The sequence below is a fragment of the Gopherus evgoodei genome, chromosome 1 (assembly GCF_007399415.2).
Source record: "Gopherus evgoodei ecotype Sinaloan lineage chromosome 1, rGopEvg1_v1.p, whole genome shotgun sequence".
In the NCBI taxonomy this organism is placed as follows: domain Eukaryota; kingdom Metazoa; phylum Chordata; order Testudines; family Testudinidae; genus Gopherus; species Gopherus evgoodei.
The window spans coordinates 235,573,730-235,601,626 of record NC_044322.1 but is presented as its reverse complement, the minus strand read 5'-3'; the positions used below and the strand labels follow the sequence as shown (position 1 = coordinate 235,601,626).

Sequence of the window (27,897 nt, the reverse complement as noted above, 5' to 3'; positions counted from 1 at the left end):
TTGATATTTGGCAGGGGGATGGTCTTTGTGTCAGGGTATGATAGGGTGTACAATTAGATGATCTCTTGAGGTCCCTTCCAACCCTAATGATCTATGACTCTATCTTGGCTGAGAAACACAAACACCATATAACCCAATAAAGAGTTAACAGGAGCCTGGGAGCCCAATTAGCTCACCTTGTTGCACCTAAAGGGTGAGTCAGACTCAAAACCAGCTGGTACGAGCTGGGTGGTTCCCATAAAAGAAGGAATTCAGCACACTGGGAGGCTAAGACTATCTGTTCTTTTCTGAGGAGAAAAGCTAGGGGAGAGGCTGGGTAGAATAATTCTTCTGGGTGGAGCTGCTCAAGAGAGGACTAAGCTGCAGGAGTTGGCAATAACTTTGGTGGTGGGTGCATAAAGAGGTAGAGTAGGAGCAACCCTAGCCATTTGTTAGCTAGGGTGAAACACATTTTCAGCTGTCCTCCTGAAGTGGCTAAGCCCCCAGGGGGGGGAAAAAAAATTAGGTGTGAGCACCCTGCTTGTCCACCCTTAGACCCAGTCCTTGACAGAACTTGAGGGAAATGACTGGGGGGATGGTGCCCTGACAATAGACGAAAGGACAACTGGAAGAGAGACTGAAATCTCAAACCCATAGGGGTAGAATGAGTTATTGTCTCTTCCAGTCACTTGGTGAAGAGACTGGAATTGAAGACCCTGGGAGGGCAAAAGACTTTTTGTTTCACTACCTGGGTCTTAATACTGTTGAAGGACAGTGATGTCCTGGAAGGGGTGAGATTCCAAAGGGACCTGACTAGAATACAAAGTATCCCACGGGAGTAGGACTGGCTGGGCAAGGAGACCTGGGGCAAGCAGTTGGAGCAGGAGGTAACAGGCTCCCTTAATTAGGGCATTTCCTAACTTTTGAGTTCTTGACTTTGCAACTTTAATGTTCTTTTAAGGTACTTTTGTGTGTGTAATTATATATGTATCTCTTACAGTAAAACCTGCAATACAGACTATCTCCCAATCTTAAGAGACCACTTAAAGGCATCTGAGTTTTTTTTTTTTGAGTGTGCAATTTTGTTAATCTTACGCCATTTATTCTGGTCACTTTCAGTCACTTAAAACAGATTTTACAGTGTCATAATAGTCCTTGCATGTATATAGTGTCTCTCATTTCAAAGGATCCTAAATGAATTTAACATGCTCTTCTAGATCATCTTCTCTACACCCACCTATGAAATGCAGCCACCTGTAGGTGGAATATAGTGGCCATTTAACATAGAGAGCAATGCTATGCAACTGTCTAACACAGGAAGTGAAGAAGCAATCTATTAGGGTGACTAGATAGCAAGTGTGAAAAGTTGGGACACTTTTTGGGGTGCTAGGAGTATAGTTATATGTATAAAACAAAGCCCCTAATATCAAAAGGTCCCACTGATATTGGAATGTCTGGTCACCCTACAACCAATTAAAAATGCAGGAGGAAACTAGGTAGGCTGCATTTAATTACCCAAGGTGGTGTTTGACTAGGGAGCCTGGAGTTGTCTCTGCTACTCATATGAAACTTGTTGCAAGTTGTCAGCTCAGTTCTATATCTCATCAAAACCACAAACTTCCAGCAACACAGTCCTCTGCTGTTGCTAGGCTAGGGCTTTAGCGCAGTACAGATTTAAAAGGAATAGTCCTACCTACTAACTCACCAGTACCAGATCCTGTATAACCTTAAATGTTCCTTGGAAATCTTCCTGCCAGGTACTGATCTGTTTAGCTTGTGAGTGAGAGAAAAACACAACACCAAGTAGAACAGCTGTAAACTACACAAATTCAAGAGTACCCACAACCACAGAGAGCCATGTACTACCACTGCATATTGAGTTCCTTCCCAGAAGTCACGCTGCCAGAAAGCCTTCTTGTAATATTACCCAGCCAAATACTTGTGGTATGTACATCACTGTGCAGTCTTTTCAGGTGGGGGTGATTTTCTTTGTTTCTACAATTCTCTTGTAATAGAAAAATCAAAAGACAGAATCCTAGGTTTGCTGAAATGTTCAGGACTGAGGTGCAAAGAGCAATTGATTGAACTACTAAAGTGTGAGGAAAGCCCTGAATCCCAATACTAGTTCCCTCTGAGACACCAGGTCAATTTTAGAGTCTTTAATTCAGTGATAATAGAAAGCAATTGTACAGGAGTTTTGCTGTGTCCTCCTATCTCAGTATGTGCTGTACAAGTATTTGCTTTAGCAAGCGGAGGGAGAGGTAGTGAGTGAAACTGACCAAATGAGCCTGAAAATGATTGTGAGAAATTCCTGTTAGTCTGGCTTTTTTACTCTTATCTTTCTGCAAAAACAGGAATAACACCTAAGTGAAACTACCTGAGGCATTTGTAGTTTCTCATCATGGAGTATGTTCAGCCCCCATTGATTACATGAGAGGATTGTTCTTTATTTTTCCATCTGCATCATTAACATCCACTGGATGGGGAGGGGCAGGTAAGAGTGTGGGAAAGGGTTGGAAGGGCTACAAATCCCTTGAAGCACAAGTTTAACAAAATCTTAAACTTTGGAAAAGTTTTATTAGAAGGCTGACTTTTTCTGGGGGGGAGGGAGCCCAAATTAATTAGTATGCAGTATACTCCAAGATAGCAATTCAGGACTCGGTCTATGTAGTAAACTAAATTCTATTTTTGCCATCTGTTAAAAACAAGAATCCAGAAAAATGGGTCATATTGCAACATAATGCAATTCTGCACAGTTCACAGACTACACTACAAAACTATATATTATGGAGCTCTTTACATTTCATTCAGTTTAGTGTGTTCATTGCCACTTACAGAAACAGGCTCAACCTTGGCAAAAGTTTCGCAGTGAATCTCAGGTAAGATGTTAATACTTAAAAGCCTATTTCTCCTAGCAGACTGCAGGAACCTTCTGATTACAATTGTGGAATTTGGATATTTTCAAGGATTCTTAACTGAGTGTTAAAATGAAAAGCCACAAGCACCATTATGATCGAGTTTGATTTCCTGTATAAAACCCAGTAATTTCTGCATCAAGCCCGTAACTTAGTTTGAGCTATAGCATGTGGTATGGTGATATTCCCTGTCTTGGGAAGAGCTCATATGAGATTTTGAACTGAGCTATCTTGTGAGAATCACACATGGTTCTCATCAATCATGGATGTTACTCCAGCAAGGCTTTTAATACTTGAAGTGTAGGGTAATACTGAGGGTATGTCTACACTGGGTGGGGAGGGAAACAATGCAGCAGTGAGTCTCAGAATCTGGCTCAATTGACTAAGGCTCTTGGGACTCATGCTATAGAGCTAAAAATAGTAGAGGTTCCTACTTTGGCTGGAGCCACTCCCCCCCATCCATTTTCAGAGCCTACGCTCTAACCTCAGTGAGCATATCTATGCTGCCCAAGTCCGCGATGCAGGGTCCGAGACTCACTGCTCCGGGGCTTTAGGTGGTGGTTGTTAGTTTTTTTGTTTTTTGGTTTTTTTGCTTGTAATGGAGATGTACCATTCATTTCTGCCCAGGTGTAATCCCAGGTACAAGGTGAGGCAGCTGGCTGGAGAACACAGGACAGGATCCTCTGCTTCTTAGTTTCTCTTCCCTTGACTGGTCTCAAGTACTAGGTTCATGGCTTTCCCCATATGGATTCATTCCTAGACTTTGCAGGAAGTGCTGGACAACTTCAGCTGTCTAAATAATATACTTAAAAGTTGAGAAATGCCTTTCTCTGATCTAGGGATAATTCTGTGTCTCACTTAAGTACTGACTTGTCAACTGAGCAAGGTCTGAGAAGTTAAGTTCCGGTCTAGTTTTCTCCCTCAATATTCTTTGTAGCTACCTACTGACTAGTCCAGTAGCTAGACTGACTTACATTTGTTACTTTCAACCTCACTCACATTTTATTTCCCTTCATTTTTTTCTCTGTCATCTTCTAAGAGTCTTTCTCTGTCTCTTTCCATTAGTTTTCTGCTTCCCTCCTTGTAGAAAGAGCTCTTTTCTCTTTCATACTTTCTCACAAAATAATTTATAGGGATCTTTTAAATAAGCTCTTTGTGAGAAAGGTGCAAATGTCCTTTTTATAATATAAGGTCAGGTCAGTTATACTCCATTTTTTTGCAGGATAAGCTCAGACTCTCTTTGTTTACTAAAAGGTCAAACTAAACTCAGGATCAAACTAATTTCAGCTTATATAGCTCCAATCATATTTAACTCATTTCCTTACTTTTAACCTTTTTTACTAGTGTTATTCAAAAGACTACAACAACATTAATAAGCCCCTCTTGGTGCCAGTGCAACTGGATTTCAGAGCATGTGTGTTTCAGATGCTGTGCTAAACTTACTGGTGAGCGGAGATGAATGGGTCACACTGGTACCTCAAAACAAGTATAGATATGCTGTACCAATCCTTACAATCCTAGCATATTGTCACGGTGTTCAATGTACAGCCACAGGAATGGCTATACAGGTCAAACCAATGGTCCACCTAGCCCAGTATCCTGTCTTCTGACTGTGGCCATGACATAACATAATTCCCAGATTTGGACCTTAGCGTCCAAAATATGGGTGTTAGTATGAAAACCTCCAAGCTTAGTTACCAGCTTGGACCTGGTAAAGCTGCCACCACCCAAACAATTAGAGTGTTTTGGGGCACTCTGGTCCCCCCAAAAACCTTCCCTGGGGACCCCAAGACCCAAATTCCTTGAGTCTCACAACAAAGGGGAATAAACCATTTCCCTTCCCCCTTCTCCTTCCAGGTGTTCCCTCCCTGGGTTCCTGGAGAGATACACAGAAGCAAGCTCCGTGAATCTAAATGGAGAGATTCCACCCTCCCTATTTCCAGTCCTGGAAATAGGTACTGAGAGAGAGAGCCAAGCTCCCCCCCACCCCCCTCCTTCACCCAGAGGGAATGCAAAGTCAGGCTAGTAAATCTAACACACACAGATTCCCCCTGACTTCTTCCTCCCACCAATTCCCTGGTGAGCTACAGACTTAATTCCCTGGAGTTCCCCACTAAAGAAAAACTCCAACAGCTCTTAAAAAGAAAGCTTTATGTAAAAAGAAAGAAAAAATACATAAAAATGGTCTCTCTGTATTAAGGTGACAAATACAGGGTCAATTGCTTAAAAGAAATATGAATAAACAGCCTTATTCAAAAGAACACAATTCAAAACACTCCAGCAACTACACCATGTAAATACAAAATAAAAAAACCATATAAATCACTATCTTATCTTTTGTACTTACAACTGGGAAACAGAAGATTAGAAAAGCAGGAGGAAAAATCCTCTCATAGCCGAGAGAGTACAGGCAGAAGACAAGGAACAAAAGACTCACACACAAACTTCCCTCCACCCAGATTTGAAAAAGTCTTGTTTCCTGATTGGTCCTCTGGTCAGGTGTTTCAGGTTACTCCTTTCCAGGTAAAAGAACATTAACCCTTAGCTATCTGTTTATGACAGGCCATCACCAGATGCTTCAGAGGAAATGAACTGAACACGGCAATTTATGGAGTGATCCATCCCTGTCATCCAGTCTCAGCTTTTGGCAGTCAGAGGTTTAGAGACACCCAGAGCATGGGGTTCAGTCCCTGACCATCTTGGCTAATAACCACTGATGGACCTATCCTCTATAAACTTGTCTAATTCTCTTTTGAACTCAGTTATACTTTTGGCCTTCACAACATCCCCTAGCAATGAGTTCCACAGGTTGACCATGTGTGATATGAAGAAGTACTTCCTTATGTTTGTTTTAAACCTGATATTAATTTCACTGGGTGGCCTCTGGTTCTCGTGTTATGAGAAGGGGTAAATAACACTTTTTCTCCAAATCATTCATGATTTGATAGACCTCTATCATATGCCCCCTTAGTAACTGCTTTTCTAAACTGGACAATCCTGGTCTTCTTAATCTCACCTCATATGGAAGCTGTTTCATATCCCTAATCATTTTTTTGCCCTTTTCTGTATTTTTTCCAATTCTAATGTATCTTTTTTGAGATGGGGCAACCAGAACTACATGTGATATTTAAGGTGTAGGCATACCAAGGATTTACACCTCTATCCTGATATAACGTGACCCGATATAACTCAAATTCAGATATAATGTGGTAAAGCAGTGCTCTGGGGGGCAGAGCTGCGTGCTCCAGTGGATCGAAGCAAGTTTGATATAACACGGTTTCACCTATAATGCGGTAAGATTTTTTGGCTCCCAAGGACAGCGTTATATTGGGGTAGAAGTGTATATAATGGCATTATGATATATCACCTTAACTGTCCCTTTCATAATGGTTCTTAACATTCTGTTAGCTTTTTTAACTGCCACTGGACATTGACCAGATTTTTAGAGAGAACTATTCATTGTGACTTCACGATCTTTCTCTTGAATAACAACTAATTTAGACCCTATCGTTTTGAAGGTATGGATTGTTTCCCAATGTGCATTACTTTTCATTTATCCACATAGAATTTCATCTGCCATTTTATTGCCCAGCCATTTTTCGAGATCCCTTTGTAACTCTTCACAGTCATCTTCGGATTTAACTATCTTGAGTAATTTTGTGTCATCTGCAAACTAATTACTCTTTATACCTTTTTCCAGATCATCTATGAATATGTTCAACAGCACTGTTCCAACTACAGATCTTTGGGGGACCCCACTATTTACCTCTCTCCATTGTGAAAACTGACCATTTATTCCTACCCTTTGTTTCCTATCTTTTAACCAGTTACTGACCCATAAGAGGACCTTCTCTCTTATCCTATGACTACCTAGGTTGTTGTTTATTTAGAACATATGGTGGTGTTTATTTGCAACTTTAAAAAATTAAATAAAACTTCCTAAAACCTTCTCATTATCACAACAAGCTATATCCCATCCTCCCCCTTCCTGTGAATCTACTCAATCCCACCCCAAGGAATGTAATGGGAAAACAAGTAATACTTATGGTGTGCCTTGGAAGGCAACAAATCTGGGCTCTGGCAACTCCAGGATAGGAGGTACAAGATGATACTGAGCTCACTGTCTAGTTACATTGTGTTCTGTGACAGGTGATTTGGGGAGATCACAGAGGACTGAAAATGTGTTTAGAACTCAGTGATTTTTAAAGCAATCCTAATCCAGCCTCCAAATTTTCACCTGCAGTGAATTATTTTACCTGTGCAAATCAAGTTGTTATGTGTACATGCAACATTACAAATGCAAAGTCAGAGGCCATTTTGGAAAATTTGTCCCCATACTCAGTGATAACTAAGAGTGGGTTCCATACAAAGATTTTGGTTTCTAGAAACAAACAATGCTCCTGTATAATAACAATGTTTTATATTTTGATAGCACCTTTCTTCCCCAAGCACTTTACAGTCTATACTGCATAAAAATGTGCCACACCACTGAAATCCAGTCAACCTCCAGTCAAACTACTAGCACAGAGCTTGCTGAATAGCTGTGGGTGCAGGAGAAATTCTAGCTAAAGCGACTGGGGGAACTGCCTACTGTTATGAAACATGAAAGAATATGAAATACAAATTAATTAATTTCTTAAAGGTATTTTTCAGCAAGCGTGCTTTATTACCAAGAAGAACTCAGTTTTCCTTGCTAGAGGACTCAATTTTATTCATCTGGTATACTAGGATCTATCTTATTACTGCAGATTAAACAGAAGTCAAAAGTAAATCAACATTAAATCTTAGTTAATAACAAAACAACTGAAAAATAAGCCACAATGCTTGTTCTAGCCAAAGGTAACCAGCCACAATGCTTATCCTGGATTGTCACCACAAGCAACATTTCTAAGATCTCTGAAAAAGGCCTAGCATGGGCAATCAGATAAGGGCACTGTTGAATAGCCTGACAGAAACTAACAACTACACCAAATACCTAGGGCCCTACCAAATTAACGCCCATGAAAAATGTGTCATGGACCATGAAATCTGGTCTTTTTTATGCATTTACACTATATTATACAGATTTCACAGGGGGAGACTAGAGTTTCTCAAATTGGGGCAGGGCAGAAATAACAGTAGTAGTACTGCAACCCCCCTCAACTCCTTTTTGAGTCAGGACCTCTACAGTTACAACAGTGTGACATTTCAGATTTAAATATCTGAAATAATAACATTTATGATTTTTAAAATCCTATAACCGTGAAATTGGTAGGATCCTACATATACCAGTAAATGCATGAATCTTAGTTTAATCTGCATGAGGTAATTACCTTCTATGCCTGTTTAGTATACCTTATTTATAGGAAAAACCACCCTCACGAACTAAGATAAGGTTCAGCAGCTTCACTGCTACTGTAGTATTAAAAAGCTTAGCTGAGCCTTTATTCAGTGGTTCTCCACCAGGGGTACACGTACTCTTGGGAGTGTGCAGGTCTTCCAGGGGATACATCAACTCATCTAGATATTTGCCTAGTTTTACAACAGGCTACATAAAAAGCACTAGCAAAGTCAGTACAAAATAAAATTTATACTGACAATGACTTGTTTATTTTACTCTATATCCTATATACACTGAAATATAAGTACAATATTTATATTCTAATTGACTTTTTATAATTATATGATAAGAATGAGTACATAAGCAATTTTTCAGTAACAGCGTGCTGTGACACTTTTATATTTTTATGTCTGATTTTGCAAGCAAGTAGTTTTTAAGTGAGGTAAACTTTGGAACAAGATCAATCAGACTCCTAAAAGGAGCATAATAGCCTGGAAAGTTAGAACATCTGCATTTGTGTGTTTTGGAAAAAAAAAATCTATGCTTAATCTGTCTGTAAAAGTTTTTGAGACACACACCTCTACCCCAACATAACGCTGTCCTTGGGAGCCAAAAAATCTTACTGTGTTATAGGTGAAACCGCATTATATCGAACTTGCTTTGATCCACCGGAGTACCCAGCCCCCCCCCCCCCCCGAGCACTGCTTTACCGCATTATATCCGAATTCCTGTTATATCGGGTCATGTTATATTGAGGTAGAGGTGTATTAAGATCTTAATGGAGTTCCACCTACATATACCCTGTTGGAGTGTGGCTCTTGAGCACACTGTGTGGTAGAGAGCCATGGGTGGTCAGTTGAGCCACCATACTTCTCTTCTCCCCTCCTCCTCTTCCTCACCTTGCTTCCTTCTTGGGTCTGGTCAGAGGTAACTAACTGGTGAACACCTCCATTTTACTGCCCTTTTACAGTTATGTATGGCTTTCCCTGATTCTTAAGGACTCTATCTCTCACTGAATTCCTCAGTTATAACAAAAGTTCTCAGCCTTCATTGCCTGGTACTTAAGAGAGAACTCTTCTCAGTTCAGTATCCCCAGCATTCAACACAGTATACCTCTCGCTTACTGTGCCTCCTGTTAATGAACTTTACACTACATTTCTTACTGTTGTTTCTGTCTCTGACATGCATAAACTTTTGAATAAATGCAGGAACAAATTGCAAGATTCTGTAAGCTACTCTAAAGCTCCTTCTAAATCACTACCATATAGATATGGGTAGAGGCATATCTCAAAAGCTAATAGCTTTTTTCCTTGGCTAACTTTCTAGTCCTATGCCAAGAAAGTACAGTGCCTATATAATACAGTACTCTGCTTATTCTTTTTTAAATTAATGTAAAACAAAGAAGAAAAGGAAGTATTGTAAACTAGGAGAGGGTGACCTGACTTCTTCAGCACTGGAAAATATTTAGTAAGCAACTATGACTCTTCTCTACTGTTAGCAAAATATTATTAGACAGTCAGCATATTATTTAAAGCTGGTAAAGTTCTAGTTTTCTAACAATGCAATGTCAAATGGAGTTTCATTCACAGTGACACTGGGTTCCAAGCAACATAAGTTATAGTGTGAGTTATCACCAGGTTCCATGGGAGGTGACATAGATTGTTGAACTTGAGGTTTACTCAGGCATATTAATATGCTACAAATACTTTTCTGAGTGAGCTGACACTAGAGAGTGGAGAAGTGCTCCAGGCAAATAATCACCACCCTGAATTTTTGCAAATCCCCAAATTGAACCAAATACATTTTTTCAAGTGACGATAGATTTGGTTACATTCTTGTCTATCTCTTCCCAATAGACCTTGGGTTTTCTCCATGACCTTATTTTCAGGCAGCTCTATCTTTGTAGATATAGTGATGTCAAACTTCATTGCAGGGCCCTTGATTTTTGCACCATCAACAATACACTAATTTTATAGATGAAGTAAAGAAAAATGTCCAATATAAATTACTTGGACAGTTTTAGAGAGGCAAAATGTAATCATGCAAACTGGAATTTGATTAGAGTTAATACTATTACTCTTGCAAGAACCCCAAGAGGTTAGAACACTTTTTTTTATTTTATCTTTAAGACAGCTCCTTTATCAATACAATTCTCCTAACACCATACTGAGACTCTGGTTCAATACTAACTACCCTTCTCTATCGTTTCCACTTCCTTACCCTTCTTATAGGTAGGAAGGGGGCAGAGAGGATGTTCAAACCCCATCATCTATGAATCCGCAGGTCTCTCTCTTGATCTCTATGGTCATATCCCAAAATTTTAGGATGGAATAGTGATTCATAACTGACCACAAGAGACAGGAAAAATATGCAATCATGTAGTACAGGAGTTTTATGTCAGTAAATACAATTAGCTTTGAAAAGTCTGTCTTTAAAAGTATTGTAAAAATAAGAGCGGCATCAAAAGCAGTTTTTAAAACGACAATGTTTTTGAAAAACTACTGCCATTTAGGAAAGTAACACATTTTCAACCTAGCTTTGTACCTGAAATTTCTAGGTACAATTTTGCACTGGTAATTATTTGCAGGCATAATTTGTGCCACTTAGACCTCTAACTTCCTGATTTTCAGGCACAATCTTGTACTTATGTGAAGTGGCCTAAATTAATCCTGAATATTGTAAGCACAAAATTGGAGACCAGCGTTACCAGAAAATCTGGCTGAAATGATCTAAATGGTATGAGCCAAATACTATACTAACCAATGAGACTGTCCATGATATAAATCACCTCAGAATTCTGAACTTTAATGCAGCAGTTCTAAAAGTTTCAACACTATCAGTGAGCCTCCTGATAAGAAGTTCTGTAACTATTGTCTCTCAAAAGTGACCTTCCAAATACAACAACCTGCTAGGGTTTCTTTATCATTACAGACAACATATGCCACCTACTGTTAATACTCTCAGTTCACAATCTTAATTATCCCTAAACCTACAGACAGTCAAGCCTAACCTTGAATATCTCTAGTGAAAACAATTTCACAGTTTCCCTTTGCAGTTAGTTCCATTGCTATCCTGCTTTCTTATAGTTCTAATGTTTTTCCTAATGCTAGCCTCAAATATCTCTTTGCCTAGCTTAAGGTAATTAGTTCTTGTTTCTTCTTTGTTGACTAGTTGTTATAATAATTGATCCCTCTCTGCTATTTAAATGTCTGCTATTTAACACAGACTGTCAGTTTATCCTTTTTAACATTCTTTAATAATAATAGTTAGCACTTTTCATCAATAGGTCTTAATTTATTTTTCACATGTGGATAACATTGTCATCCACCTTTCATAGAGAAACTGAGGCACAGAATGCTTAAATGGCTTGCCAAAGCTCCCACAGCAACTCAGTAGCAGAGATGGCAATAGAGTTAGATCTGCTGAATCCAATCTGAGACTCTTCCATGAAACCATATTGCCTTCTTAACTCAAAAATTCATTTGTGGGAAGGATGAAGGGGAAAGAAGGAGATAATGAAATGAGGCAGTGAAGAAGAGGATTTTTAAATCTATCTTTCCTAATATATAGGAGACTTTGAAAAGTCCCAACTCAGATCCAATTCAGTGATAAGAAAGGGACAGTTCACGGGGCTTAGATGTTTATAAGACAATAGTATCTCCAAATGTTACAGAGTTGTAATAGCAATTCCATAATTGCACAACAATTTCTATTTTAGCCTTCCAAACAACTTTCAGAAATAATACTCAGTGAAGTGGCCAGCAGACTTGTGAATGATTTTTTTCAATAAAAAGCAGAGGTTACAAAATCACAGTTCCCCTCCAGCTGTGTACTTTCTAGCTTTACAGACCCCCTCTAAATGTGTTTACACTTCCCTTCCTTCAGCAAAATGAAATATTTTTGCTGTGAGTGTACTTCTATCAGACATCTAAAACTACCATATAGTTTTCAATTCCTTCCACACATTTAAATAGCAGAGAGGGATCAATTATTACAACCAGGGCCGGCTTTAGGAAGTGCGGGGCCCAATTCGAACATTTTCGGCAAGGCCCTGGCAGGGATGACTTAAAAAAAAAGTGGAAAAAAAAGCCTTTCATTTCTTTCATGTGTTATTTACTTTCCATAACTATATAAATAATAAAATTATATATTATGTACATTGCATCATATATGCTGTTGATTGGTTATTAATGACTGCTGTTTCACATGTGTGGATCCCAGCTGCTCCCTGCCCCCCTCAATGAGGCAGGTGTGCAGGGTTACTGCCCTGGGAACTGCAGGGCACAAGTGGACATGGGGCAGGCTGGAGGCAGGGCAGGGGCTGGCTGGAGGTAGGGTCTGGCTGCAGGCAGGGCAATGGGTGTGGGGCTGGTTGGAGATAGGGGGTATGTGGGGCAGGCTGGCTTCAGGCAGGGCCGCAGGGGGATGCAGCAGGGGTTGGCAGGGCTGGAGACAGAGGAGTGTGAGATTGGCTGGCTTCAGGCAGTGGGGTGCAGCAGGGGTTGGCTGGAGACAGGGCAGGGTGTGCAGGGCTGGTGCGGGCAGCAGTGTGTGTGGGGCTGGCTGGCTTTGGGCAGGGCCACAGCGGTGTGTGGCAAGGGTTGACTGGAGACATGGCAGGGGGTTTGACAGGGACTGGCTGTGGGCACAGGGTGCAGAGCTGGCTGCAGGCAGGGTGAGTGGGGATGATGTGAGCAGGGCAGGGTGGTGCAGCAGAGGCAGTTGGAGCCCCAGCCCTTTAAATAGCCCCCAAGCTCCCTGCTATCCCAGGGCTTTGGGGGCTATTTAAGGGCCCGGGGCTCCCCAGCTTCTCCCCCACCCTGGACCTTTTAAATAGCTGCAGGAGCCCTGGGGAATGCATGGGGGTGGCGAGGCTCTGGCTGCTATTTAAAGGACCGGGGTGGCAGAGGCAGCTGGAGCCCCAGCCCTTTAAATAGCCCCCGGAACCCCTCGGGCCCTGGAGGCTATTTAAAGGCCTGGAGCTCCAGCCGGGAGAGCAGGGCCGCGGGGCTTGTCGCGCTCCAGCCTGCGCTTCGCTCAAGGGAGCAGGACCACCCGGAAGACCCCGGAGCAGATCGCAGCCAGGGACCCGGGATAAGTGTAAAAAAAAAAGTGTCTAAGGTGCAGGGCCCGATTCCTGGGAATCGGGCGAATCGGCCTAAAGCCGGCCCTGATTACAACAATACAGAAACATATTTCCTGCACTGCTCAGAAGCAATGCAGAGGCTTGGGGCAGTCAGGGGTAACAGAGGAGCTGAGAGAGAGGGAAGTAATTGCTGGGAAGGAGCCTGGGAGTGAACCTGGAGCGTTGTTTGGAGTTAGTGGGAGAAGAATGGAACAAGTGGGCTTTTTGGGGCGGCGGGGGTTTGTTAGGGATCCTCCCCCATAGAGACCTTAGCTGACCCCAAACCTCTCCCATTAAGTCAGGCACATCTACCCCTCTCTCTATCTGCCCCTGCATCCCCACTCTCCATTCAGCCAGGCATAGCTGCCCTTGCACCCCCACTCAGCCACCCCCACCCGTCTCTGCCTCAGTGTTACCACCCCACCAGTTCCTGTGCCCCTGCTCATTCTCCTCCCCTCACTAGCCCTTCTGAACCCGTCTGTGTGACCCCCCCCCCCCAGCAGCCCTGTCTGCCCCACTGTCCACACCCCGAGCCGCCTCACCTGCCCCGAGCCTCCCTCTCCCTCACCGCGGCTGGCAGCTCCCGCCCTCCCTCTCTCCTGGCACCGCCTCTCGGGGAACAGGTGTAATTGCAGCTTCCCTTCCGCTCTCCCATACAAGTGACAGTGATTCCGCAGTGGTGCAGAATTGCCCCAGAAGGGGTGTCCCAGGCCTCCCACAGCCCGCCAAGGCTCAGCCGTGGAGCGCGCAGGCGCCCTGGGCGGGGTCCCGGTGTTGGCTGACAGCGCACGGCGGGGAGACTCGCACCCGGGGAGGGGGCTGAGGGGTATTTAGAGCCGGAGCAGGGGGCGAATCCCCCCACGGAGGCGGGGCCGAGCCATGGGCGGGGGTCTGTGTTTGGGAGGACACAGGCGGGCGGGGGAAGAAGCCGCCGCTGCCGCGAGGGCTGAATTGCTGGCCCTGCCCCCTCCTGCCGGCCGGCGCCTTTAGGGGTGAAGCCGGGAGGGAGGCGGCCGCGCGCTCGGATAACGGCAGAAGAGCCTGGCAGCTTTGTGGGTGGTGGGCGGGGAGACGTTGCCGGGCATACCCCTCCCCCCACCCCCTGTCAGGCGCTGACTGCTTGGCCCGCGCGGCGGAGCCCTGCGGGAGGGGGCTGGGCTCCTTCTCTGCCCCTCACCCTGAGCAGGGGCCGTTACTGCCCCTTGGCGCTGCTGGGAACGGCTCCGCCGCGTGGGGGCTCCGCGCGCAGCTCCTGGCCCTGCGGGGGCCTCCCTGCAGCGCGAGCCCGTCCCCGTCCCCGCGCCGTGGGGGCGCGAGGCTGCGGGCGCGCGGCTGTCACAAGCCTAGTGGGGGGGGGGGGGGGTTAAGCTGTCATGAGTCAAAATAGCAGCGTTCCCCATCCCCACGACTTCTACTTTTAGACCACGTGGCTGGACAGAGTCATTACTGAATTCCTGTTCCAAGCGTCCTTCCCGAGCAGGTAACGTGCTGGCTGAGCTTCTCGGCAGGGTTTCCTTTGGTTTCAATAAATAACTGTAACCTGCATCCATTGAACTCGTGGCTGCAGATACCTTTGGGAGGAAGATGAGTGACTGACATTTTATGCAGGCATCAAACAGGAAAATAATTCAGAAGCAGAGTTCCAAGCCTTTTTGGAATGTTTCGGACTTGGTTACTGCACTGCTGGTAAGACTGAGAAATTTATCTCTAAAGGGGAATACTGTATAGGAACTGTTGCGTACAGGAGATTGGCCTATCTAGTCTGATACTGACCTATTCTTGTTCCAAGCAAATTAGTGTCCCTTTTGGAGAAGGGGGCTGGGGAAGGAGGCACACCTTAAATGCATTTTCTTCTCTGCTGTAAACTCTACCAAGTATTCTCTGCAGAGCTCTTTCAAGCAGGCAGCTAGCACACTGTCTGATAAACCAGATTGCATTAACCAACTTACAAGCCTAAGTGCCTGCTTGCAAGGAGATCCACTAAATAGAGGACAGTTTCTTTAGGAGAGAGGATGCTAAGCTGGAATAAATACTAAGGACCAATTAACCCTCACTGAGTTTGAATCAGTTACACAAGTAGAGGCACTGGAAACTTTGAGGGTCTGGGACATCAGGGATATGAGTCACCCAGCAGAGACCCAGTCCAGGGTGAGTAGTGGGGCGGGAGGGAAGAGCTGATCCAACTACTGATCAAAATAATTGATGATTCCCCTTAGAGAAGACAGCCTCTCCTGAAGAAGCCATATGATAGGCCAGCTGATTCTCAGGAAACCAACACTGAATACTAACTCCTATTCTAGCTCTAGCCTCCCCTTTTCTAGGCATTGTCACTTAAGAAGTCTTGACAGCATCACCTCTGTTAGTATGTTGGATCCTTCAAAGTCAGGAGCTAGACCAGGCAAAGGCACAGAGATTCATCTAGTAGCAGTGATGAATTACCTCCTTATGGCTGTTAAACTCTGATAGAGATTACTTGCTCTTATGCACACAGCTTTTGAGAAGCAGAAAGTTGCTATGGTATGGCAGAAACAGAAAGATATGGCAGGAACTGTGATGGTAACATTGACAGCTAGTATTGTAGTGCATAGTGTGATTGTGTTGTAACATTTTGCATTTAATCACTTTGGAAAGTTACTGATATATTAACAGTTACAGTTATCAGTATTCTTAGGGACTGGTCCCCCAAAAATTGCATGGAGAGAGTTATGGTATGGTATTTTTCAGAGTGAAGAAGTTATACTTATTCAGATATTTTAGACTTATTACCTTTTATGTTGCTGCTTCAGACCCCATGTGTCTAGAGAAGCTGTTGATTCATAGATTGCAAGGCCAGAAGGGACCATCCTGATCCAATCTGATTTCCTGTGTAACACAAGCCATAGAACTTCCCCAAAATAATTCATAAAGCCTATCTTTTAGGAAAACATCCAATCATGATTTAAAAATGGTCAATGATGGAGAATTGACCATGGCCCTTGGTAAATTGTTCCAGTGGTTAATTATTCTCACTGTTTAAAAAAATAAATTACTTGTTTTCGGTTTGAATTTGTCTAGCTTCAACTTCCAGCCATTGGATTGTGTTATAGCTTTCTCTGCTAAACTGAAGATATTATTATTAAATATTCACCATTTAGGTACTTATAAACTGTAGTCAAGTCACCTCTTAACCTCTGTCTGTTAAACTAATCTTGCTTTCTAGATTTTTATCTGGTTTGTTCTAAATTATTTATTTTAGATTTTGAATGTGCTGTAATTCCCCAAGTGATAAGATGATACACATACTGGGTAGTAGTTTGCCATGGGATTTGTGAAAGGAAACATTGAGTTATTAAATGTAGCAGCAAAAATGTTTTCACTCTAAAAATATTTTAGAGCCAGAAGTGACATCTAAGATCAGATCCCCTACTGCTGCCCCATCAAAAAAAGTCCTCCTATGCTTCTAGCAGACACTTTTTTTTTTTCATTTTTATTCATTTTTGTCCACCGGTCCCATAATATGTCTCAACAACAAATTAAGCCATGGAACCCTTAATAAGCTCCATGAAGATGGACCTGAGAGCCTGCCAGGAGCTCCAGGGGCTATGTGTTTGGGCGTATGCAACTGGTTGCACAGTGTGGGCCTTCAGCACCACAACCATGAACTTTTCCAGCCAAACTAAAATTTCTTCTTCCCCATTTTATAAAACCAAAGCAAACCTATCCAATAGAATTAATTTCATGAAGCCTTGGAACTTTCTAAGGGATTATGAAGTAGTTAAATTAACCTGTCAAAATGCAGTTCTGGGATTATTTGGAGTTTAAATTGTCTAGAGAAGGCTGTTGGAGGGAGACATAGCTTTGCAAAGGTTACTTTTCAGCATACATTTTGAGGTTGTTGCAGTACTTTGGACCTTACTCTTGGTAAGAAAACTTCTTGGAAGGAGAGCATTCTATCAGTTCACTATTCCAGCAGAGACACAGAAAGGGGATATTTTCCCAAATAAAAGATCAACAAGGGAATAGCTTTCAGGAGGGGAAGGGTTGGAAGGAGCAGATTATTTGATTGAGTGGAACCAAATGAGACCAGAACTGGTTATTTACATACTTTGTGTTTTCATATACTTGATATTTCATATCTATATTCTTCCTTATTCTGAGTATAGTGCCCTCAGTTTTAAAAAGTTTTCTTGGTTCCATAGTCTTTTTATAGTATAGAAATGAATTCAGACTAATTCATTATCTTGGTTGCACCAGTATAAATCTAGAGTAACTCCGGGCTTGTCTACATCAGAAAGTTGCAGCGCTGGTGAGGGAGTTACAGCGCTGCAACTTTGAAGGTGTACACATCTGCAGGGCACCACCAGCGCTGCAACTCCCTGTTTGCAGCGCTGGCCGTACTCCCGTTTTGTCTCGGGTGTAGAGGATCCAGCGCTGGTGATCCAGCGCTGGTAATCCAATGTAGACAGTTACCAGCGCTTTTCTTGACCTCCGTGGAAGGAGGAAGCCTCTGGTAATCAAGCTGGTTTCCTTTCCCGGTTTGCTCTCTCGGTCCCGGAGCCACCCAGCAAACCGCAGGGAAGGAGACCTGCTTGCTCGGGGTTCCGGGACCGAGAGAGCAAACCGGGAAAGGAGACCAGCTTCGCCGCGGTTTGCTCTCTCGGTCCCGGAACCCTGAGCAAGCAGGTCTCCTTCCCTGCGGTTTGCTGGCTGGCTCCGGGACCGAGAGAGCAAACCGCGGCGTTCCCGGTTTGCTCTCTCGGTCCCGGAACCCCGAGCAAGCAGGTCTCCTTCCCTGCGGTTTGCTGGCTGGCTCCGGGACCGAGAGAGCAAACCGCGGCGTTCCCGGTTTGCTCTCTCGGTCCCGGAACCCCGAGCAAGCAGGTCTCCTTCCCTGCGGTTTGCTGGCTGGCTCCGGGACCGAGAGAGCAAACCGCGGGGAAGCTGGTTTCCTTTCCCGGTTTGCTCTCTCGTCCCGGAACCCCCCTTGAAGCCGCCCAACAGCGCTGCAGTGTGGCCACATCTAACACCACTTGCAGCGCTGGTTGCTGTAAGTGTGGCCACTCTGCAGCGCTGGCCCTATACAGCTGTACTAATACAGCTGTAACAACCAGCGCTGCAAAATTTTAGATGTAGACATGGCCTCCATGAAGGTCAGTGGGTTAATTCTGGATTTACATTGGTGTAACTGAGGGAAGAGGTTGACCTGTTCACTGTAGTTTACCTTTGTATTTAAGTGAATAAGTAGCTTAAACTGGTTCTGCCCTCCAGTCATGTTGTATTTCAGTGAATTGTGTAAAAGGAAATGTCATTATCTTTCCATCTTCTGTGATCTACAAAGGACCTATCCGGCAAATCTTTGAGTCTCCAAATGCAACTACTCTCATGAGCAAAGTTTGCATGACAACCTGAAATGTTAGGAATGTTAATTTAAGAGATGTAACAAAGAAAATTGCTCCAGGGCAGACATCTTGGACACTTTTCTTTTTAATGTTTTCTTACTCTAATTTTCGTTAGTTTGAGACATGCAAAGTACTTCAGTGTTTGTACTAGGAAACATAGCATACCAGAAAGGTAACGTTCTTAATTTGTTTTACAGCTTTAATTGGCCTCCTGCATAACTTAAAAATCATAAATTTGTCTTCAGGGAATGAGTTAGTCATGTTTGCAATCTTGATATGTTTTGGACTGTTTTATTTTTATTGTAGCAAAACCATAATATTAGTAATTGTTTATCATAGAGGGAGCTGGGCTAAGTACAGTAACTTCTCACTTTATGTTGCCCTGGTTAATGTTGTTTCGTTGTCACGTTGCTGATCAATTAGGGAACATACTCATTTAAAGCTGTCCAATTCTCCATTCTTACCTTGTTTGGCTGCCTGCTATCTCCACAGCTGGCCTCCCGCCCTCTGGCGGACCCCGCGGATAAGCGCCTCCTCCTGCCTGTAGAAGTCAGCTGCCTTGCAGTGTTTTGGGGGCAGGAGGGAGGGGGGAAGAGTGAGGACTGGGCGCGCAGGCACCCCCTGCCTCCCCAACGCCGCAAGCCAACTGACTGCCGCGAGCAGGAGGCGGGGGGAGGGAAGGGGAGCCTGCGTGCCAAGTCCTTGCTCCTCCCTCCTGCCCCCTAAACACAGCAAGCCAGCTGATTGCCCCAGCAGGAGGGAGGGGGTAGGAGTGAGGATTTGGAGCACCTCCCCTGCCTCCTGCTAGCAGTAATCAGCTGGCTTGTGACGTTTAGAAGGGAGGAGAGGGAGGGGGGAGGAGTGAGGATGTAGTATGGGAAGTAAAGGGGGAGGAAATGGGGTGGGAAAAGAGGCAGGTCAAGGATGGGGCTTGGGAAAGGGAGGGAGTGGGCAGGTTGAGGGTTGAGGCTTCTCCTAGCCTACAGCACCTTCAGCCTCCTTGCCTGCCTAATCTCTAGTACCAGTGGGCTGTGCCTGTGTAGGGTAAGGCAGGGGTGCCTCCCAACTATAGTACAGTATGTTTGTAAACACACAGCATGTGCACATTAATTCCCTTCCCCTCCTGTGTAGTATTAAATTGCTTGTTTAAAATGTATATAATGCCTTTCATCTGGCAAAAAAAAAAATAAATAAAATCCCCTGGAACCTAACCCTCCTATTTACATTAATTCTTATGGGGAAATTGGATTTGTTTAACATCATTTCACTTAAAGGCCCATTTTTCAGGAACATAACTACAACGTTAAGTGAGGCGTTATTGTAATTCTTTAGAACCTGAAATATTCTATAAACCTTCCTGATATAGTAACTTTCTAAAATGATGTCAAATGTTTGAAAGAGCAGAGGTATCTTATTGGACTTGTGTGCAAAATTATGTTTATAAATTGCATTTTCTCTAATGTATTCTTCAGTGTGAGCTACACTAACTATGAGCCTATTTTGGGGGAAGCGGTTAACCTCCACAATCTCTAATAGGTATATAAATACTTTTGATCTTCCTTAATAGTGGCAGGTGGAGAACTATGATTACTGCTGGTGTGGAGAGCTCTGGCAGCAGCATTCTTTCATAGGTTACCTTGAAATGGTAAATGTTCATCCAATTCTGAGGCATGCAGGGTCATGGTTAAAAAATGTGACATCATAACAGCTTTACTTGAGTTCTCCATTTTGCTCTGTTTTGCTTCCTAAAGTTAGATCTGTGCACTTTCTTTAGCTAACTCTGTATAAGCAGAACAGTACTATACTTTGCACTTGAGAATCTACTTACTGCAAGAAAGATAAAACAGAAAATATTGACAGTTCATTCAAGTTGGGAGGTTCATAATGCTATGGAAATAGTAATGATATGTACATATTTTACACAAATCCAGAAAAAGTGCCTATGATATTTCTAGAGCAGAAAGGGCTCAGCTGGGATAGGTGTTTCTAGATGCTCTGCCAATAAGTGACTTACAAATGCTTGTAGATACCACTTCATTTAAAATAAGTTGTTAATGGGGTCCATTCAGTTCTTCATGTGATGTGGTCATCTGATTTACTCATGAAGCAGAGGGCTGATGTAAGAACCTCTGAGCCACTGACCCTAGCAAAGGAGTTGTGTAGGAGACTGTAAGGAGGGAGGGATAGCTCAGTGGTTTGAGAATTGGCATGCTAAACCCAGGGTTGTGAGTTCAATCCTTGAGTGGGCTATTTAGGGAAATGGGGATTGGTCCTGCTTTGAGCAGGGAGTTGAATTAGATGATCTCCTGAGGTCCCTAATAACCTATGAGGTCAGTTATGTAGGAGGCCTCTTCCACCCTGTGTGCACTGCAGAAATCAAGTCTCCATGAGTCCTGGGCAAGTCTTGCAGTTACATGGATCCAGTAGTCCCAACACTCTGTGGTAGGATGTGGAGTACCATAATGACTGTTTCAGTATGTAAACAGGATTACTGGACCAACAGCCTTTTGGGGAGCATGGCTGATTTCTGACCCTTTCATCTTCTTATGGATTTTCATAAAGCAGATTAATTTAACTGAAGTGAAATCATTTGGACTTCTTGGAGGAATAATGCATTATACACTAAAGTTCACTGGACTGCTAGTGGTGACTGGTGACATCAGTGAATTTATAACAATAAATGTAACCATGTGGGACGGGATAGTATTGAGAACAAAGTTTGCCTATTTAGCCAGACACATCGTGTTTAAATATAACTTAAGGAAATAACCTGGAAGAGATTTTCTTTTCTTTTTCTGTATCATGTTTGTGTTTTATGACTTATAAATTCAGTAGTATGCATTTGCTAATGGGATTGTTTTGTAAGAGCTGAAACACTTTTTAAGCAGTTAAAATATTTTCATATGAATCTTTTACAGTTGCCCTAAATGAGGAGTGTAAGTATGTGATATTTATATATTTTGGAAAGCAAAAGGAATGTATGCTTAGATGAACTGCCTTTCCTCCACTTGCCACTCAGATTTGGGGTTAAGGAAAGCACAAACATAACTTTAAAAAAATTGCTTTCTCTCTTCTTGAATCTAGATGTAGGGCAGATCCTCAGTTGGTGTAAATTGTCATATCTCCACTTAAATCAATTGACAACTTTGAAATCAAAGTCCTTCTTCTGTTAGTTTTACTGTCTGTGAGAAGTCACACATAAATTGTTGATTTTGCATTTTCAGTTAAACTGTCAAATACATCAATATTTAATTTTGGCAGTAATCGTTGGGCGTTTTTTAGGTATTGCATATATAAACTGAGCCCTGGTCTACACTACAAGTTTAGGTTGAATTTAGCAGCATTGCATCGATTTTAACCCTGCACCCATCCACACAACGAAGCTGTTTTTTCGGACTTAAAGGGCTATTAAAATCAATTTCTGTACTCCTCCCACGAGGGGATTAGCGCTGAAATTAACCTTGCCAGGTCGACTTTGGGGTAGCGTGGTTGCAATTCGACGGTATTGGCCTCCAGGAGCTATCCCAGAATGTTCCATTGTGACCTCTCTGGACAGTGCTCTCAACTCAGATGCACTGGCCAGGTAGACAAAAAAGGCTTGTGAACTTTTGAATCTAATTTCCTGTTTGGCCAGCATGGCAATCTGCAGGTCAATGCAGATCTCATCAGCAGAGGTGACCATGATGGAGTCCCAGAATAGCAAAAGAGTTCCAGCATGGACCAAACAGGAGGTACGGGATCTGATCGCTGTATGGGGAGACGAATCCGTGCTATCAGAACTCCATTCCAAAAGACGAAATGCCTAAACATTTGAAAAAATCTCCAACGGCATGAAGGACAGAGGCTATAACAGGGACCCACAGCAGTACCATGTGAAACTTAAGTAGCTGAGGCAAGCCTACGAAAAAACCAGAGAGGCAAATGGCTGCTCCGGGTCAGAGCCCCAGACATGCCACTTCTATGATGAGTTGCATGCCATTCTAAGAGGTGCAGCCACCACTACCCCAACTCCATCAGTGGAGTAGCATGCAACAGGGATGTGGGTTTTGGTGATGAGGAAGATGCTCACAGCAAGCAAGCGGAGAAACCGTTTTCCCCAACAGCCAGGAACTGTTTCTCGACCTGGAGCCAGTATCCCCTGAACCCACCCAAGGCTGCCTCCCGGAACTTGCCAGGTGGAGAAGGGACCTCTGGTGAGTGTACCTTTGTTAATAATATACATGGTTTAAAAGCAAGCATGTTTAATGATTAATTTGCCCTGGCATTTGTGGCCAGTACAGCTACTGGAAGAGTCTGATAATGTGTCTGGGGTGGAGCGGAAATCGTCCAGGGACATCTTCATAAAGCTCTCCTGGATGTACTCCCAAAGCCTTTGCAAAAGGTTTCTGGGAAGGGCAGCCTTATTCCATCCTCCATGGTAGGACACTTTACCATGCCAGGCCAGTAGCACGTAGTCTGGAATCATTGCATAACACAGCGTATGGTCCCAGTGTTTGCTGGCATTCAAACAACATCTGTTCTTTATCTCTCTGTTATCCTGAGGAGAGTGATATCATTCATGGTCACTTGGTGAAATAGGTTGATTTTTATTAAAGGGACATTCAGAGGTGCCCGTTCCTGCTGGTCTGTTCGCCTGTGGCTGAACAGAAATATTACCCACTGTTAGCCATGTGGTGGGGGGAGGAGTGAAGCGATCATCCCAGAGAATTGGGTGTGTATATGGGGTGGGGGGGTGTTAACCTGAAAACCACAGCCCCTCATTTTAAATGGCCAACCCAATGGCTGCTTAGTATGGGAAATGAGAGCGTTGCTGTTTGAAACCATTCCCACGTTCTGAAGGTTAAAGAAGCCAAAAGACTGTGTCTTACCATGGCTGCCTGCAAGCCAAGTTCTGTTGCCTGGCCCTGTGTGAGTGATCTCTCACACCAACCTGGCCTACCCTCAATAGGAGGCAAAATGCAACCTTGTACCGAAAGCACATGTGCTATGTAATGTTAACAGCAAGGTTTACCGTGAGTCTATCCATTGTTCTCTAAAATGTGTCTTTTTAACTACCACTTTCCTTTTCCCCCGTGCTCCCTTCCACCAGCTGCAAATGTTTCAATGCTCACACTATCTTCTTCGCTAGCCTCTGGGAAGGAGATTAGAAGGCAAAAATAATGCACTCATGATGAAATGTTCTCTGAGCTCATGCAGTCCTCCCACACTGAAAGAGCACAGCAGAATGCATGGAGGCAGACCATGTCTGTTATAACCTTATTCCCAGATTCTGGACCTTAGCGTCCAAAATTTGGGGGTTAGCATGAAAACCTCCAAGCTTAGTTACCAGCTTGGACCTGGTACTGCTGCCACCACCCAAAAAATTAGAGTGTTTTGGGGCACTCTGGTCCCCCTGAAAAACCTTCCCTGGGGACCACAAGACCCAAATCCCTTGAGTCTCACAACAAAGGGAAATAATCCTGATTCCCTTCCCCCCTCCAGGTGCTCCTGGAGAGATACACAGACACAAGCTCTGTGAAACTACGCAGAGTGAGTCCCCCTCTCCGTTCCCAATCCTGGAACAAAAGCACTTTCCTCTTCACCCAGAGGAAATGCAAAATCAGGCTAGCAATCCAACACACAGCTTTCCCCTGATTTCTTCCTCCCACCAATTCCCTGGTGAGTACAGACTTAATTTCCCTGAAGTAAAGAAAAACTCCAACAGGTCTTAAAAGAAAGCTTTATATAAAAAAGAAAGAAAAAATACAAATGCTCTCTCTGTATTAAGATGATACAACACAGGGTCAATTGCTTAAAAGAATATTGAATAAACAGCCTTATTCAAAAAGAATACAAATCAAAGCACCCAGCACTTACATTCATGCAAATACCAAAGAAAAGAAACCATAGAACTTACTATCTGATCTCTTTGTCCTTACACTTAGAAACAGAAGACTAGAAAATAGAACTACTTCTCCAAAGCTCAGAGGAAGCAGGCAGACAGACAAAAGACTCAGAGACACAATTCCCTCCACCCCAAGTTGAAAAAATCCAGTTTCCTGATTGGTTCTCTGGTCAGGTGTTTCAGGTGAAAGAGACATTAACCCTTAGCTATCTGTTTATGACACGCCCCCCAAATTGCAGACAGTGGGGAAGCTCACTGGCGGCAATTTCCTTCTAGAACTTGAAATAAACAGATTAATACAACACATGCACCTTTACATATACTACTAAGTATATAACTAACAGACTTTTACATTTTAAGAACACTTTTTAACTACTGGATTCTGGGAAACTCTCACGGGAGAGTGCATCAGCAACTTTGTTAGAAGCTCCTGTGATGTGTTGAATTTCAAAATCAAAATCTTGGAGAGCTAAACTCCAACGAAGAAGTTTCTTGTTGTTTCCCTTGGCAGTATGAAGCCACTTTAGTGCAGCATGGTCAGTTTGTAGTTGGAACCGCCGTCCCCAAACATATGGGCGTAGCTTTTCCAGGGCGTACACAATGGCATAGCATTCCTTTTCACTGACTGACCAGTGACTTTCCCTCTCAGACAGTTTCTTGCTGAGAAACACGACAGGATGGAAGTTGTGATCTGTTGCTTCCTGCATGAGCACTGCTCCTATACCACGCTCAGATGCATCTGTGGTTACTAGGAATGGCTTGTTAAAGTCCGGGGCCCTGAGCACAGGGTCAGACATGAGCATCGCCTTAAGCTGGGTAAAGGCCTCTTGACACTCATTAGTCCACTTAATGGCATTTGGCTGGGTCTTTTTGGTTAGGTCGGTCAATGGGGCAGCGATTTGGCTGTAGTGTGGTACAAATCGCCTGTAGTATCCGGCCAAGCCTAAGAAGGATTGGACCTGTTTCTTTGACCTTGGGACAGGCCACTTTTGGATAGCATCCACCTTGGCCTGTAGGGGGTTTATGGTTCCTCGACCCACCTGGTGCCCCAGGTAAGTCACTCTGTTTTGGCCTATTTGACACTTTTTGGCCTTAACAGTTAGTCCTGCCTGCCTGATGCGCTCAAAGACCTTTTCCAGGTGGAGTAGGTGTTCGGGCCAGGAGTCTGAAAAAATGGCCACATCATCGAGGTAGGCAACTGCAAATTCTCCCAGTCCAGCTAGTAGACCGTCTACCAGCCTCTGGAAGGTGGCGGGTGCATTTCGAAGGCCGAAAGGAAGGACATTGAATTCATACACCCCCGTATGGGTGACGAATGCTGACCTCTCCTTGGCAAGTTCATCTAGCGGTACTTGCCAGTACCCCTTGGTTAAGTCTATGGTAGAGATGAACTGGGCACGTCCCAACTTTTCCAATAGCTCATCAGTACGTGGCATTGGATAGTTGTCCGGACGAGTTACAGCATTTAGCTTACGGTAGTCCACGCAGAAGCGTATTTCCCCATCTGGTTTGGGTACCAGAACCACTGGAGATGCCCATGCACTGGTAGATGGGCGGATTATACCCATTTGTAGCATGTTCTGGATCTCCCGTTCTATAGCAGCTTGGGCATGAGGAGACACCCGGTAGGGTGGGGTTCTGATTGGGTGAGCATTACCTGTATCAATGGAGTGGTATGCCCGTTCAGTCCGTCCTGGGGTGGCTGAGAACAATGGGGCGAAGCTAGTGCACAGCTCCTTGATTTGTTGCCGCTGCAGACGTTCCAGGGTGGTTGAGAGGTTCACCTCTTCCACGCCACCGTCTTTTTTCCCGTCGTAGTAGACACCGTCAGGCCACTCAGCATCATCTCCCTGGACTGTAAACTGACAAACCTGTAAGTCTCTGGAATAGAAAGGCTTGAGAGAATTAACATGGTACACTTTAGGCTTTAGTGAGGAATTGGGAAATGCTATGAGGTAGTTTACAGCTCCCAGGCGCTCTTGGACCGTGAATGGCCCTTCCCATGATGCTTCCATCTTATGGGCCTGTTGCGCCTTCAAGACCATAACCTGGTCTCCTACCTTGAAGGAACGTTCTCTGGCATGTCTGTCATACCAGGCCTTTTGCTCTTCTTGAGCATCCTTTAGGTTCTCTTTAGCAAGGGCTAAAGAGTGTCGGAGGGTGCTTTGTAGGTTGCTTACAAAGTCCAGAATGTTAGTTCCTGGAGAAGGCGTAAACCCCTCCCATTGCTGCTTCACCAACTGTAATGGCCCCTTAACCTCGTGACCATACACAAGTTCAAATGGTGAAAACCCTAAACTGGGATGTGGTACAGCCCTGTAGGCAAACAGCAACTGCTGCAACACTAGGTCCCAATTATTGGAGAATTCGTTGATGAATTTTCTTATCATGGCCCCCAAAGTTCCATTGAACCTTTCCACCAGGCCATTGGTTTGATGGTGGTACGGGGTGGCAACCAAGTGATTCACCCCATGAGTTTCCCACAGTTTTTCCATGGTCCCTGCCAGGAAATTAGACCCTGAATCTGTAAGGATGTCAGAGGGCCAACCTACCCTGGCAAAGATGTCTGTTAGGGCCAGGCACACAGTGTTAGCCCTGGTGTTGCCTAGAGCTACTGCTTCTGGCCATCGGGTAGCAAAGTCCACTAAAGTCAGTACGTACTGCTTTCCTCTGGGCGTCTTTTTTGGGAAAGGGCCCAGAATATCCACAGCTACTCGCTGAAATGGGACCTCAATTATGGGGAGTGGCTGGAGAGGGGCCTTGACCTGGTCTTGAGGCTTACCCACTCTTTGGCATACCTCACAAGACCGGACATACTTGGCAACATCCTTGCCCATCCCCTCCCAGTGGAAGGACTTCCCCAACCGGTCCTTGGTTCGGTTCACCCCAGCATGGCCACTGGGATGATCATGGGCTAAGCTTAAGAGCTTCTCCCGGTACTTAGTTGGGACCACCAACTGTTTTTGCGGCTGCCATTCTTCCCGGTGTCCACCAGAAAGAATTTCCTTGTATAAAAGTCCTTGGTCTATAACAAACCGGGATCGATTTGAAGAGCTGAGAGGCGGTGGGGTGCTCCGTGCCGCCGCCCACGCTTTCTGAAGGCTGTCATCTGCTTCCTGCTCAGCCTGGAACTGTTCCCTTGAGTCTGGGGACACCAGTTCTTCCTCAGACTGTGGACTTGGGCTTGGTCCCTCTGGAAGCGATGTAGGTGATGGGGTTGTTTCCGTTGCTGGTGAACCGCTCTCCGCTGGTGCACCTGAGGGTATTTCAGGCTCTGGCTGAGCCTTTTGGGTATG

General features: G+C 44.2%; 1 protein-coding gene across 1 annotated transcript in view; it reads left to right on the top strand.

The window, feature by feature from the left end:
• The first annotated feature begins 14,724 nt into the window (after positions 1 to 14,724).
• Positions 14,725 to 27,897, top strand: part of FAM118A (family with sequence similarity 118 member A) — a 38,303-nt gene continuing 25,130 nt past the window's right edge. Inside the window, 1 exon segment of the mRNA XM_030539669.1 lies at positions 14,725 to 15,025. Coding sequence (XP_030395529.1) covers positions 14,942 to 15,025 — 84 coding nt within the window. The 5' untranslated portion in view covers positions 14,725 to 14,941.